Source organism: Musca domestica, unplaced genomic scaffold (genome assembly GCF_030504385.1).
Source record: "Musca domestica strain aabys unplaced genomic scaffold, Musca_domestica.polishedcontigs.V.1.1 29, whole genome shotgun sequence".
In the NCBI taxonomy this organism is placed as follows: Eukaryota; Metazoa; Arthropoda; class Insecta; order Diptera; family Muscidae; genus Musca; species Musca domestica.
Window position 1 is genome coordinate 3,718,824 of NW_026712296.1, and position 14,773 is coordinate 3,733,596.

Consider the following 14,773-nt stretch of genomic DNA (forward strand, 5'->3'; position numbering starts at 1 on the left):
CGTAAGAAGTTTTTGGTTTTTTTTAAGAAATATGGAATTAGAGTTTCTTTTTCGATTTCCCTTTCGTGTCGTCATACAGAATCAGGATGTTTTAAATCACACATTTTATTTGTTTTATGTTGAACTTTTTAAGTTTGAATTTAAATTTTCAAATCAAAATTTATAATTATAACACTCTTTTATCGAAGATTTTGGCGTTAAGAAATACAGTTCTACATTACATTAGTTAGTCTCTGTTTCTGTATGAAGATGTGAAAGAGATTTCGTAAGAAGTTTTTGGTTTTTTTTAAGAAATATGGAATTAGAGTTTCTTTTTCGATTTCCCTTTCGTGTCGTCATACAGAATCAGGACCTCATTTTTTCATACGAGTTTACAGATACAGGAGACGAATGAGACAAATACAAATATGTGTCATTATTGTTGCATCAGTTATGGTGGCGTGCTTGTTCTTCTTATCTGGTCCTTGTACTCAGTTCCTACTTCGATAGGGTGTTGTCATATCCAGTTAAATGTTTAATGTCAACTAAGTATTTTAACCATGATTTTACATATTCCGAACTACACCATTTTGGGTGAAAGAAGTTATGATTTTTGCAAAGTCGTTTTACCCTTCATGACCACGCCTTAGAAGTCGGTGAAGAAACATTTGTTGAAATTTTAGAAGAAATTGTGTTTGATTCCAATTTCTGATATTTTTTCTTAATATTTTACGTTTTAACGTTACATTCATGGTACAATAAAACAAGTAAAAAAACATTAAGTTCGGCCGGGCCAAACTTTTAATACCCTCCACCTTAGGGTAAAAGAAACATTAGAAGAAATGTGGCAAAAACCATTAAAATGCCGATTATGGGGAGGTACCGTTATATGGGGGCTATACCAAAACGTGGACCTATAATTACAATGTTTCGCCATCGGAGCTGGAACCCATTATGACCCACAAATACCAATTTTTAGACAAATCAGTGAAAAAATGTGGCAAAAACCATCAAAATACCGAATATCGGGAGGTACCGTTATATGGGGGCTATATCAAATCATGGACCCATGCATGCAATGTTTCGCCACCGAAGCTGGAACCAATTATGACCAACAAATACCAATTTTCGAACAAATCCCTGAAAAAATGTGGCAAAAATCATCAAATTACCGAATATCGGGAGGTACCGTTATATGGGGGCTATACCAAAACGTGGACCTATAATTACAATGTTTCGCCACCGGAGCTGGAAACCATTATGACCCACAAATACCAATTTTTAGACAAATCGGTGAAAAAATGTGGTAAAAAAAACTAAAATACTAAATATCGGGAGGTACCTTTATATGGGGGCTATACCACAACGTGAACCTATACATGCAATGTTTTGCCACACGCTCAGGGACCCGCTATGACCTACAAATACCAATTTTAAGACAAATCCGTGAAAAAATGTGGCATAAATCATCAAAATACCGAATATCGGGAGGTACCGTTATATGGGGACTATACCAGAACGTGGACCGATATATCTCATTTTCAATACCAACCATCCTAGACACAATGCAAATAGCTCTGCTAAATTTTGGAGCTCTACGTCAAATAATGTGGGCTGTATCGTGATTTCAACAGACAGACAGACAGACAGACAGACAGACAGACGGACAGACAGACAGACGGACATCGTTAAATCGACTTAGAATTTTATGCTGATTATGAATATATATACTTTATGGGGTCTAAAACGAATATTTAGGGATGTTACAAACGGAATGACAAAGTTAATATACCCTCCTTTCCAAGGTGGAGGGTATAAATATAAGGTAGGGCCAGGAAATTAATACCTCCAAATTGTACCATGGTTACATTTATAAAGAACAATAAAATTACTCAAATAATAAATTCAATGACTTCAATATATATAGCATGGTAGAACTAAGAAGGTAAATTCAAGTAATCATATGTTTACAATTTATTCAAATTTATACATTTGACAACATCTCATTGTCAAAATGTTTATTTATAAATCCATTGTACATACACAAATCAGAGATGGGAACCTGCTTTCTACGCAGTGAAATTTGACAAAGTAAATTACAGAAAATGCAAAGATGAAAATGCTTATTTGAAATGACTTGACCATCTTAATTTTACCATATATAGGCTGTTTTTGAACAGAACTTATTTAAAAAAATCTGACAAATTATTAATTCATTTAGAACTAATTCAATTTTATTTTGAATAGGTAGCCAAAAATTTCGAAATTTTTATATAATTACATGTGTTTAAAATTTTTAATAAAAAACCGGGAATTAGATAATGGCCTAATATTGCAGAAAAGGTTCCAAAACTTTAAACCGCAACCAGTTCAAATTTTTCGACGCATTCAACTTCATTTTAACTGAGCTTCTTTGTAAAACAAAAACATTATGCTATACTTCGAGACCCTTCTCCCAGGGAGCCCCATTTCATTTTATTAATTATTCTTCACAATGTTCGTAAAATATATTCGGTATCGACGATTTTCATCATGAGCCTTCATGCCAAAATTAGTTAGAATCGTTGAAGACTTGTTCAGATTTCCAATTTATTCTTCATTAAAAATCCGTGTGGCTTTATTTTTATGCCCTCCAACATAATACCATCCATCAGTGTTGGATTTCCGATTTTATAACCTCGAAATATTCGTCCGAAATCACATCAATTATATATAGAACTGCACAGAAATTATATGTTCAATATTCAATACTAAACATTTCGGTCTACATTTAGGTATATATTGAATTGAAACAAAAAATGTCGGAAATAGAATCAAATTTTAGAATAAGTTTAGATTTGTTCGAATTGATCACCTTTGACACGAATTATGGCCTTATAACGGCCAATGAAACCGTCAAACACTGGCAGAATGTTGCCTTGCGGTATTTTGGCTCATTCCCGTCGAAATGCTTGCTTGAGGTGATCGACACTTTGGTGTCCTTGCTTTCCAAAATAATCCAGACACAATAGTCCAACGGATTGGTATCCGGAGATTTTCGTGGGCATTATGTGCGGGAAATGACGCGAGGAACCTAATTTTTGGCGCGTGCTGAGTCCTGTTGGAATGTCCAAGGTCTGCGGCCAAAATGTTTGCGTGTCCAAGGGTTTAATACATACTCTTTTGAGTCTATTTTCTTCCTGTTGCGGTGTAAGTTCTTGCACTTTTTGGAATTTGCCGAATGTAATATTGCGAGATGTTCAGCTCACGAGCCACTGCGACGCGGGTTTCGATCAAGTCGCTTCTCTACTTTTCGAACCATTTCTGCTGATATTGCTGTTTTCTTCCGTCCACTTCCTTTACGTCGGGTACGAGACACAAAAGATTTGCGTTTAAATTTAAATGCTGGAATGTTCTAACGATAGCCACTTGTGGTTTTCCAGCCAAATATAAAGAAATCACACTATCACGCTTGAATTCCATCACGAATAACTTTTTTCCGGAAAATTCTCACTGGAATAATATTAACAGCTGTCGGACGAGCGGCTTATATTTGATACCATTCGTAATATATGTTGTTGTTAGCATCTGCTGGTATTGCTTCTAAGTCCAGCCCAAGAAGGACGCAACCTGTATTTGTTTTGTCCACAACTATATTGGCGTTAGTTGAGTAGGTTTGGCTGGGCAGTGAAATAGGCTGGCCTGTGTCACATGCTGGACAGATGTTCTACATTTTGCTGTCAATCTAATACGAATTGAGGCGGCACCATCCGGATCTTAATTGTGACAAAACTTCTCGGATTTGTCGGGGCGGATCTCGCTTTTAATTCGCGATGGGAGGGGGATGGTCTCCTAGTACGGTATTCACTCTATGTTCTTCCATGACTTCTGAGACCGTGTCAGAATGAATACTATTTAGTCTTGTATGATGGGCCTGTTGATCTAGTGGCTCTCTCTCTCTCTCTGAATCATGAGGTTGTCTATTTACCAGATGGTAATTGGGAGGCCTCTGTTTGCCAGGACTGACAGTACTGGAAGCTGCATAGTTTATGTTAGTGGTCTATGACCATGAGTAGATTTGTCATTAACAGAAAACTTTTAATCAACAATACTTTGTAATGTAACATTTGATTTATTTCTTTAAACCCTAACCGATAGCATGGTAAAGTCATTTCAAATAAGCATTCCCATCTCTGCATTTTGTGTAAATTACCCTGTCAAATTTCACTGCATAGAAGATAGGTTCCCATCTCTGATATGTGCATGTACAATGGATTTATAAATATTCATTTTGACAATGAGATATTTTCAAATGAAAATATAAACAAATGATTGCATGACTTTACCTTCCTAATTCTACCATGCCCGATAGTTTATGCAGTCTTAAAAAAAGGAAATATTTTAAATTGGCGTTTTTTGAATAAAGATTCGAAATTGAAATCGAAATATAACTTATTAATTGTATTTTTCACAAGATTTTGATTTTATTTGAAAAAAAATACTCGTTATATTTCACTTCAGTGAAATGCAGAAACAGGTTCTTAATGTTTTAAAATTCACTTCGTTGTATACCAGGCTGATTTGATTGAGCGTATATCAGATAAAAAAAACTGATTTATTTAATTTTCTAATCATAGTTTGTGCGCTTGATACCAACTTCTTGGGTAGCATTTTTTGAAAAATCTATGAAAATTCCGTTGAAATGAAAATTAATCTTTTTTATTATTATTATACGATGTTCATTTCGAAATTGCATAACGTCATTTCATGGCTTATGTTTACAAAAAATATATAACTCATCACCATTTCGTACGACCACATTACTTAAATAAGCCATGTCCAAACTTCGATCAGGTAATGTTTTAAAACTTTTGTTTTTATGGTGCAAACTATTAGTTTAAAATGTTAAAAATAAACCACCATAACTTGCACAATACCATTTTTATACCCTACACTACAAGGTGGTCAGGGTATTATGTCTTTGTGGAATTGTTTGTAACAGGCAAACGAAAACGAGATAGACCCATAGTTACTTTTGATGATCTGTATAGAATCACATTCTGAGTCGATTTATGCATGTCCGTCCGTCTGTCCATGTATTTTTGAAAACAAAGTACAGGTCGTATTTATTGCCCGATCCAGATGAAATTTTACACAAATAACTTGTTTGACCCAAGGCCGAAAGCTATTGAAATTGGAGACAATCGGTCAAAATTTAGATATAGCTCCCATATATTTGCTTTTTTATTGTTCACCAAACGTATAATATCAGCATTGGTCCTGAAATTAAGTATAACAAGTTTAATCGAAATCGGTTCAGATATAGCAGCCGTAATATGCACTTTGCAACAACGATATTTGGGGAAATATAATTAGAACAACTCAGAAATATTCTTGCTAAATTTTATCGAGACCGGTTAAGATTTGTGTATAGCTCCCATATATATATTCGTCCGATTTGCCTTTTATCGGACACCAAACGTGTAATATTTGCCCAAATGGAATGGAATTTGAGTCTAGAAACAAGTATGTCAAATTTGGTGGAAATCGGTTCAGATATAGTTATAGCTTCCATATATATTGTTCACCCGATTTGTTGAATTTGCCTACCGCAATATGGACTCCATAGTAACGATATTCGGGGAAATATATCAGATACAGCTCAGAAATACTTTGCCAAATATTATCGAGATCGATTCAGATTTGAATATAGCTCCCATATATATCTTTATCCGATTTCAAGTTAATTGTGCAGCAAATGGTTAATACAAGCCCGAATTGAAAAGACACAAATTTAGAAGAAATCGATTCAGAGGAGAACATTCCTCTCATATATTAGTTCCTTTGGACTTTAAATTATAATTGTAATCATAGTTGATATGATTTAATTCTCACAAATTCCCCATATTTGTTTGGTGAAGCTCTACTAAAGATGTAAAGTGGTGTAGGGTATCATAAAGTCGGGCCCGCACGGCTTTAAGACTTTCTTTACTGGTTATTTCATCCCACATTAATTTATATTATTTTAATTTTTTAAATCAACAAAGTCTCTTTGCCAATCTATAATAATTATGAACTCATTAACTTGGGAATGAAAAAAAAGTTATTATCTGTCTGCATCAAGAACGGCACACCCCGAGAGTTACAATTTCTTATTAATTAATTTACAACTAATATAGAAGACAATGATTCTGTTTTCCTTTTTTCTTTCAAATTAATATCTAATGTAAATTATTAAAAAAAAAACTCTGTTATTAAAATGAACTATAGTCATATTCAATACAAAACAGGAAAAATACATACAAAACAAGAACTTTAATAATATTTAGTATTTCAAGTAGTTTTGACTATAATATACAATCTATTGTAAAGAAGAATTATGAAAACAAGAAGGAACTTTTATAAGTGTTTTACTATGTAGTTATTAAGAAACAAAAAAAAAGATTTTACACTTTTTACATTTCAATTAAATAAACAAAAATGATATAGCAATCATATCGCTCTTAAATATAATTTATGGTTTATATACATATGTTTATACAACAACACATGCATACATTAGGACTATACATTAATATTATAAACCAATATATTCATATAAATATGTAATTTAGATGTACGTGTCAAAAGTAGCTTTGGGATGTAATTTTTTTAATATTTATATACTATACATAAAATATATATTTGATTTTTTTTAATTTTCACCAATATGTTTTATTACCTGTCCAATTTGGTTGATGTTACAAAAGCAAACTTAAACTTGCATTGACTATACAGAATCTCCCCATTCCCCTCTGTATGCATATATTGTTAACAAAAATCAGTCTACCAAAAACATTAAACATATTCGAAGTCATCTACAATAATTAACAATAAAATATAACTAAATATATGCAATAAAAATCAAATAGATCCATAGCAGTACCATACATATTTGTTATGAAATTTGGATACAATTTTATAATGCTATCAAATTAGCAGATGTAAATGTTGCATCAAAAACAAACAAACAAAACACAGAACTAAAATATACTACCGAACATGTTTCCTAATTTAAAATACAACTAAAATTGCAGTATTTTACTGTTAAAGAAAAACAAAAACTATTTAGACATAGCATAAAATTATCTACTTAAAACATAATAAAAAAAGAAGACGTAATATATAATAAGTTGATTTAATATATAAACCTAGTTTATTATTTTTAATGTGGTATAAAATAAAACAAAAACCAACTAAATATATATTATACTGACAAAAATAGTATCTACTTCGTTTTTCTACATATCCTTTTATAATGAAGCATAGGGTGCTGTAATATTGTCATTCGTCAAAATGTTAAATCGATACTACAAGACCTGTGTGTCTCTTCCAAAAATCCAAAATTTGACATGAACTGAGAGTAATATAAATTTAGGTTTTATATATATTGTTCTTCCGTATCAGTAATTTTTAATATACTTGTTTCGATTTCATGCACTTCGAGTATATGAAGTTTCATTGAAAAAATGCATTAATGTAGGTATAAGCGATGTACAGGCAATTACAAGCAAAAAATGGTTTATTGAACAATAATTGTCCGAACATTGATAGCATGGCCTATATAAGGTTGGCCAGTAAGCCCATCTGACAAAGTTTGCTGTCAAAAGATATGATTGTGATTTGAAATTCAAAGAGAATCTTTCATAATTATACAAAAGCTACCAAGTTTACAGTTAAACTGTTGTCAAAAGTAGCCTTTTTTGCCGACCTTATGTAGACCTTGGTATTTAGAAAAAGAAGTAAACAAGTTAAGAGATATCAGTCGGTTTTGCCGACAGATGTACAGGGTGAGATAAAAAAATATGAAATGAAAACGTCACACGCTGCCCGAATGTTGCTCTGCGGTATTTTGGCCCATTCCCGGCGAAGCGTTTGCTTGAGGTGATCAACACTTTGGTATTTTTAGTGCCAACCTTGCTTTCCAAAATACTCCAGACACAATAGTCCAACGGATTGGTATCCGGAGATTTTGGTGGTCATTGTGCGCTGGAAATCAAGCGAGAAAACTTATTTTGTGACCATTTTTGGGTGGCGCGTGCTGAGTGCGATGGTGTCGAGTCCTGTTGAAATGTCCAAGGTCTGCGGCCAAAATGTTATCTTTAATCTTTAATACACCCCCCAAAATATTTTCGCTATAATATTGGGCATTTATTCTGATGCCAAGGTCGATTAATACGAGCGGAGAGCGACCATCGGTTGTTATGGCGGCCCACACCATCACCAGGGCCGGCGCTTGAGTTCTGGTGGCCAACCGAAAGTGCCAGGCAGACACGGATTTGGTCCAAAGAGACCAAGGGTCCAAAACCGTTATTTCGATGCGACACGTATTGGCCGTATCAAATGATATATATACCCTCTCTAGCCATATGGCTGAATTTTGTTGTAAATAGCAACAATGCAAAAACTCAAAATAAGCTTAAAACTCTACATTAAGTGTTTAAATAAAATCTATTGAAGCCGTTTCCATCTCTATGTCATTGCAAATTCACCCAAAATTTTCTCTAGCGAATTAGTTGCACTTTTCCACAATTTTCGGCAATTCTGTCGTTCACTAATTACAGCATCGTACTGCGGAATGCATTTATTTTGATTTTTATTATTAAAATTCTATTCGATTTTGACATTATTCCAGATCTTTCTGTTACACCTGGAGTTAGCAATATTATGACCGATGGTGGCCCGTCCGGAGTAGCAAAAAATATGACTCAATCACACCAACAACAACAGTCACAATCCCAAATGGGCACCAAACGTAATCGTGTACTTACTAGGCAACCACGTGTTAAGCGCGACAGTGATAGCTTGTCCAGCAGTCAAATATCGCCAGAGCCCTCAACCGGTAGTTTGGAATTCGAACCATTCAACAATTCATCACAAACCCTGTACACATCTACAACACATCATCCTATGCCGGCCAATGCTCATCAACACCACCAACACGCGCATCACCACTCACAAGCTCACAATTTTCTGTCTGTTCCATCACGAATTGAGCGTCACTCTTCGGAACCAGCGCCAAGTTTGTCGCCAACCTCGCCTCATCATTTAACTGTACCACAGTCAACGCCTTTCTTAATTAAACAACATTCGGACCCCCTATTGCCTAGTCAGCATTCTGAACATCTTGGTGGCATCAGTTGCGGTACATCCTCCAGCAGCGGCAATCTAACAAATCCATTTGCACCTTTACACCGCCAATATTCACATCCGTTATCGGGTAACGCAACTGGAGCATATCTAGCGACAAGTGCTCCCCTACAACATTCTCAACACATATCATTACCCGAATCTATATATGAAACTGCTTCGCCGCCACCAGCCGGCTCATCTCATTATATTGTCCCGCAAACAACCCCAAACAATCCAGCACAGACACCATCGTCGTCTAACAGTAATAGCAGCGCTACAACTCCAGCGAGTAGTGCAAGTCCCACAAAATCAATAAATTTGCCCCAATTCCAGTCAGCTTATTTGAGTAGTGAAAGAACTGTAACATCAGCTGCGGGCTCACCGCCAATACCTAGAGTTCCTTCGACACAAATGTCCGAACGCAGTGTATCGGAGGATAGTCAAGCGACAGTTGTATCGTGTAACATGGCTACAACAGCAACAAACATGACTACGTCCGCATCATCGGCGAATACAGGGTTGGCGAGTAAATTTCGTAGCTCTAAATCAGTCTCGGCCGTTATGCAAACCGAACGTAGCAGTTCTCTCCAAACAGGCGGCAGTACTTTAGCTTCTTCGAGTGGCGGAGGTAGTTCGTTGGAACATTTACCTACATTACGTGTCAGAAGCGAGGAGTTACAACGATCGGTATCATCTCCACAGGTATGTAAAATATTACGATTTGATTTAATTTGTATTTCCGCACGACAGAAAAAAACAGACATTCTTAAGTTTAGAAAAAAAACTACCGTCAAAATTCTTTAAATACCCTCCACCATTTGGAACGATTTTGGCAATTTTCAAAAAAAATAAAATCCGTTACTAAATTCTGTTAAAATCCTTAAGATGCCGAATGTAGCCGTTATATTAGGGTCTATACGACGACGTGGACCTGCATAGGAAACGTTTGTCATAAACCATTACAAAATGCAAATTCGAAACTTAAATAAAAAAATTCGGTGAATAATGTAGCTAAAATCATCAAAATAACGAATATCGGTAAGTACCGTTATATGGGGGCTATACAAAGACGCGGGCCTGCAAAGACAATTTTCTGTAATAGGCTGTAGTATTCATTACGAACTTCAAATACCAAATTTGAAACAATTCCGGTGAATAATGTCGCTAAAATCATCAAAATACCTAATATCGGGAGGTACCGTTATATGGGACCTATACCAAAACGTGGACCTACATGGCCGATTTTCAGTACCAAAAGTCCTGCAGACATAATATACATATGTATAAAATTTTATCAATATACTTCATTTCGTTCGGAATCTAGAGTGATTTCCACAGAGGAACGGACATCGCTAAATCGAAATAGAATTTTATGCTGATCAAGAATATATATACTTTGTGGGGTCTAAAATGTATATTTCGAGGTGTTACAAGCGGAATGACAAACTTAATATACCCTCCATACTATGGTGAAGGGTATAAAAAAGAAAAAAAGACTCAGAGAAGAATATTGACGGAATTTATATTGTTTTAATGGTAACAAGGGGATTAACTATGGAAAGTACGCATAACACTTTTTTGTTAAAAAATAAATTTCGGTTGAAACCCCAATTTTAGTCTTTAGACTTTAATTAAAATGGCTACAATGCTGCCTGCGGAAGTACATATTGAGATGACATTTCTGAATCAGGCAAATAAATTTCATTGCCCGATATTTGCTATTTTAGAATTCGTACCTTTTCTTGTCAGGTTATATCTTTGTAGAAATTTGAAATTTGTTTTCTTAACATCTCGAACTTGTACATTTTAATAATATTCAATTTTGTTTATCTTTTTCTTTCTTCAGACCTCAAGGGAGATGATCACCTTAGAAAATCCACGTTCTAGTCACTGTCCAGTTATTCGGCCTGGACCCGCACTGGGTTGTAATTTTTGTTGGAATACCATCGATGGTCATGGAAGAATTTTGCGACGCAAAACTAAATACCATTGTCCAGAGTGTCAAACGAATTTATGTATTGTGCCATGCTTTCAAGAATATCATGAACGTCTTAATAATGAACAGGAAACAGCTACAACTACGAATGCGAATAACAATAGTAACACAACCAAAAGTTCAACAAGTTCCAGCTCATCAGCACATGTCGGCAGTAACCAAACATCAGAGGCAACAGGATCATCCGGTGGTAGAAGCAGTTCACAAAGTAGTCATGTGGCTACAGGTGGAACTCGACATTATACAAAAACGGAAACGTTTTAGTCGATTTTTTAAATAATAACAATTGTAATTGTTATAATACTATTTGTAATGCCAAGATATCAAAGGGGATTATGTGTATAATAAGATTACACAATCCTTTCATGCAAAACCCTAAAAGAGAATGAGAGCGTATTCATTGGAGGCCAGTGTTGGTAGCAAAAAAATCGTAAACATCTTTATTTTAACTAAGAGTATATATATGACATGATCCAAAAAACAATTGCAGGTCTACCTGCTGATTATTATCTTTTATTAGTTCCCATGGTACATGAGGAGGTGAACTGGATGTGGAAAACAATACTAAAGGTGTGTGCAGCTTGAAGTCTCCTCATGGCATATTTTGTGATATATCACTTAGATACTGCCACCGTTCAAAGACTTCAAGCTGCTTATGTAGCCACACCTTAAGGTTATGTCCGCTTTTTGTCAGATTTTTTTTAAGTCGTTATATTTTATTTGAAATTTAAATCATTTTTAATATAAATTATAAATTTCGAAAAATGAATGAAGTATCTGAATTTCATTTCAACTGCCTAATTTAATTTCATGACAAAGTCAGTTATTACCCTTTGTACACGCTCAGAAAAAATTGCAATCGTCTGGTCTTTAGCATATTTTCGAAATTAATTGTTGACATATAACATCTGACACTTTCGGAATGAATGAATAATCAGCAGTTAGAATATGGAAATAATTATAAGATCGACACATAAGACCAGTCTACTTATATTTACTGTCAACATAATTTGAATTAGTTGAACAAGTACAATATATGTCAATTATAGTTAATTTTGTTAAAAATTTGTAATTCAAATCAAGGCTTACATAAGGTCGACCAAGACAAAACTTAGTAGTTTTTTTCGCTACTGCGATTTAACTCTCTTTGAAGGCGGGCTTACTGGCTTACTTTTTATGGACCTTGATTCATATTTTCAAATCATTTGATTCATTCAATTAGAAATATCAAAGAAAACATTTTTTTTTGGATTATGTTCTTCACTTCATACATTTTGGATGCTAAGATTTGTATGATATACAAGAGAAAAAAAAGAGCCTGTGTAGACAATAAATCTTTCTTTTTATGTACAATGTATTCAATATTTATATAGGTATTTAATGTACAGGGTGAGATAAAAAAACTGCAACAAAGTCAAACGCCATAATTTATATATTTTTTTTAAATTGTATTTAATGAAAGCGAAAAATTTCGGAAATAGCATCAAATTTTAGAATAACTTTAGATTTATTCGGATTAATCATCTTTGGCACGAAACCGGCCAATGAAACCGTCACGGTATTTTGGTCCATTCCCGGCGAAGCGCTTGCTTGAGGTGATCGACACTTTGGTATTTTTTAGTGCCAACCTTGCTTTCCAAAATACTCCAGACACAATAGTCCAATGGATTGGTATCCGGAGATTTTGGTGGCCATTGTGCGCTGAAAATGAAGCGAGGAAACTCATTTTGTAACCATTCTTGGGTGGCTCGTGCTGAGTACTGTTGGAATGTCCAAGGTCTGCGGCCAAAATGTTTGCGTGCCCAAGGCTTTAATACACCCTCTAGAATATTTTCGCGATAATATTCAGCATTTATTCTGATGCCTCGGTCGATTAATACGAGCAGAGAGCGACCATCGGCTGTTATGGCGGCCTACACCATCACCATGGCTGGGACTTGAGTTCTGGTGGCCAACAGAAGGCAAGTAAACACGATCATTTTGTTTGTTTACAAATTGCTGGACAACGAATGTTTTCTCATCGGAGAAAACCAAATTCGGCAGTTCACCACTTTCGAATAAGCGAATAAAAAATAAGTGATGGTACGAGACACAAAAGATTTATTCACATTTAAATGCTGGAGTGCTCTAACGATAGCCACTTGTGGTTTTCCAGCCAAATATATAGAAGTCACACTATCACGCTTAAAATTCATCACAAATATTTTTTTTCTGGAAAATTCCCACCAAAATGCTTTGGTACGCTTGTAAACAATATAATGAGCTGTCACTGGAATAATTTTAACAGCTGTCGGAGGAGTGGCTTATAAATGACAACAGTCTGAAGTTGGTTGCAGTTTTTTTCATCTCACCCTGTAAATGTGTTTAACTTATATGGTGAAAAATGTCGACCAAATACGTCTTATGTTAGGAAAAGCTGACAAACATGAGTTTCAGCTTTTTTGTTTGTTCCGTTTCAAAAACTGCGAGAATGTTAAGTATCTTAAGTATAAACATACACTTGTTTGCTTTACGAAAATTCGTTTAGTATTTTGGTCAATTATGTCTATAAACATAATTCTACATCGAATAATGCTACCAATGCTAATCTGGCTTTTTATAGTACGCTTTAATTGAAATCATCGGAGGAAATTTTATTCCGAAGGCTTATTTTCTAGATCACTATAAAAAATATGAATTTGGCAAAAATAATAAAAGAGGTATTTCAATATGGTTTCATTAAAAATATTTTTGTAAAATTTGGTGATCGAATGGCATAATTTGTGGAATTAGGGGTAAAGCATGTAATTGGCAATCTTATTTGTTAGTAGCGATTAATTAAAAAAAAAACTGTTTTTAGTACTCTAATACCAAAAGGTAATACAACAATCTACTGGAAAACTTATTTCGGTACAATTTTGTTTATAATTTAGATAAATATTGATAATTTGGATATCCAAACATTTGTATTTCTTGAAGTGAACCTTACATTTGGGGTTTCCTAAACAAATTACTTTGTATGGCTATAATGATTTCGAAATGAAATCCATTTTTATAAAAGCCAAAGTTGTTGAAATGTTTTTATTTTGAGAAATAAAATCAAAATACAAAAAAAAACAAAATTAAATAAAATATAGTTTTATAAACTTGTTAGTTTTTATAAGAATAAATATATATTTGTTGGCAAGAGATTTTAATTATTAAACGAAGAAAATAATAGTAATGAGTAAAAATATATAAATGTGTGTATATTAAAACAAAAAATGTTTTCAAAATAGTTCAATAAGTTTAAATTAATCAAAAAGTTCAACTCGAACATGTATCTTAAACATTTATTTGTAGGTAGATGTATGTGTGTATTCATATGTAAACAAATATGTGTAATAATCCGTGGTTATCGAAATCTATGTTAAATTATGTTTTTTTTTTTTTTTGTCGAAAGTGATATTTAATAATAACACATCTGCACTTCTTGTTGTCCAAAAAGGAAAAACTTTGTATGGTCATATATTTTATTAATTGGTCAAAAATGATTTAAAATAAAAAGTAAAAAAGAAAAATGTTTCGAATATATAATAAATCTACGAGACACATTGTTCTAGAATCGAAAAAAAACATTGATCTGATCCAGAACTGCCAGCATGTAAAACTTTTTACTACGATAACCCG

The 14,773-nt window shown here is 34.0% G+C and overlaps 1 protein-coding gene across 3 annotated transcripts in view; it reads left to right on the top strand.

Moving 5' to 3' along the window:
* LOC101899547 (longitudinals lacking protein, isoforms A/B/D/L) overlaps positions 1 to 14,664 on the top strand; it is a 31,160-nt gene extending 16,496 nt beyond the window's left edge. For all 3 annotated transcript variants that reach the window (XM_059124511.1, XM_020038095.2, XM_059124512.1), the window contains 2 exons: positions 8,633 to 9,831; positions 10,976 to 14,664. In XM_059124511.1, coding sequence (XP_058980494.1) covers positions 8,633 to 9,831; positions 10,976 to 11,389 — 1,613 coding nt within the window. In that variant the 3' untranslated portion in view covers positions 11,390 to 14,664. The remainder of the gene's footprint in view (positions 1 to 8,632; positions 9,832 to 10,975) is intronic.
* The last annotated feature ends 109 nt before the right edge of the window (positions 14,665 to 14,773 follow it).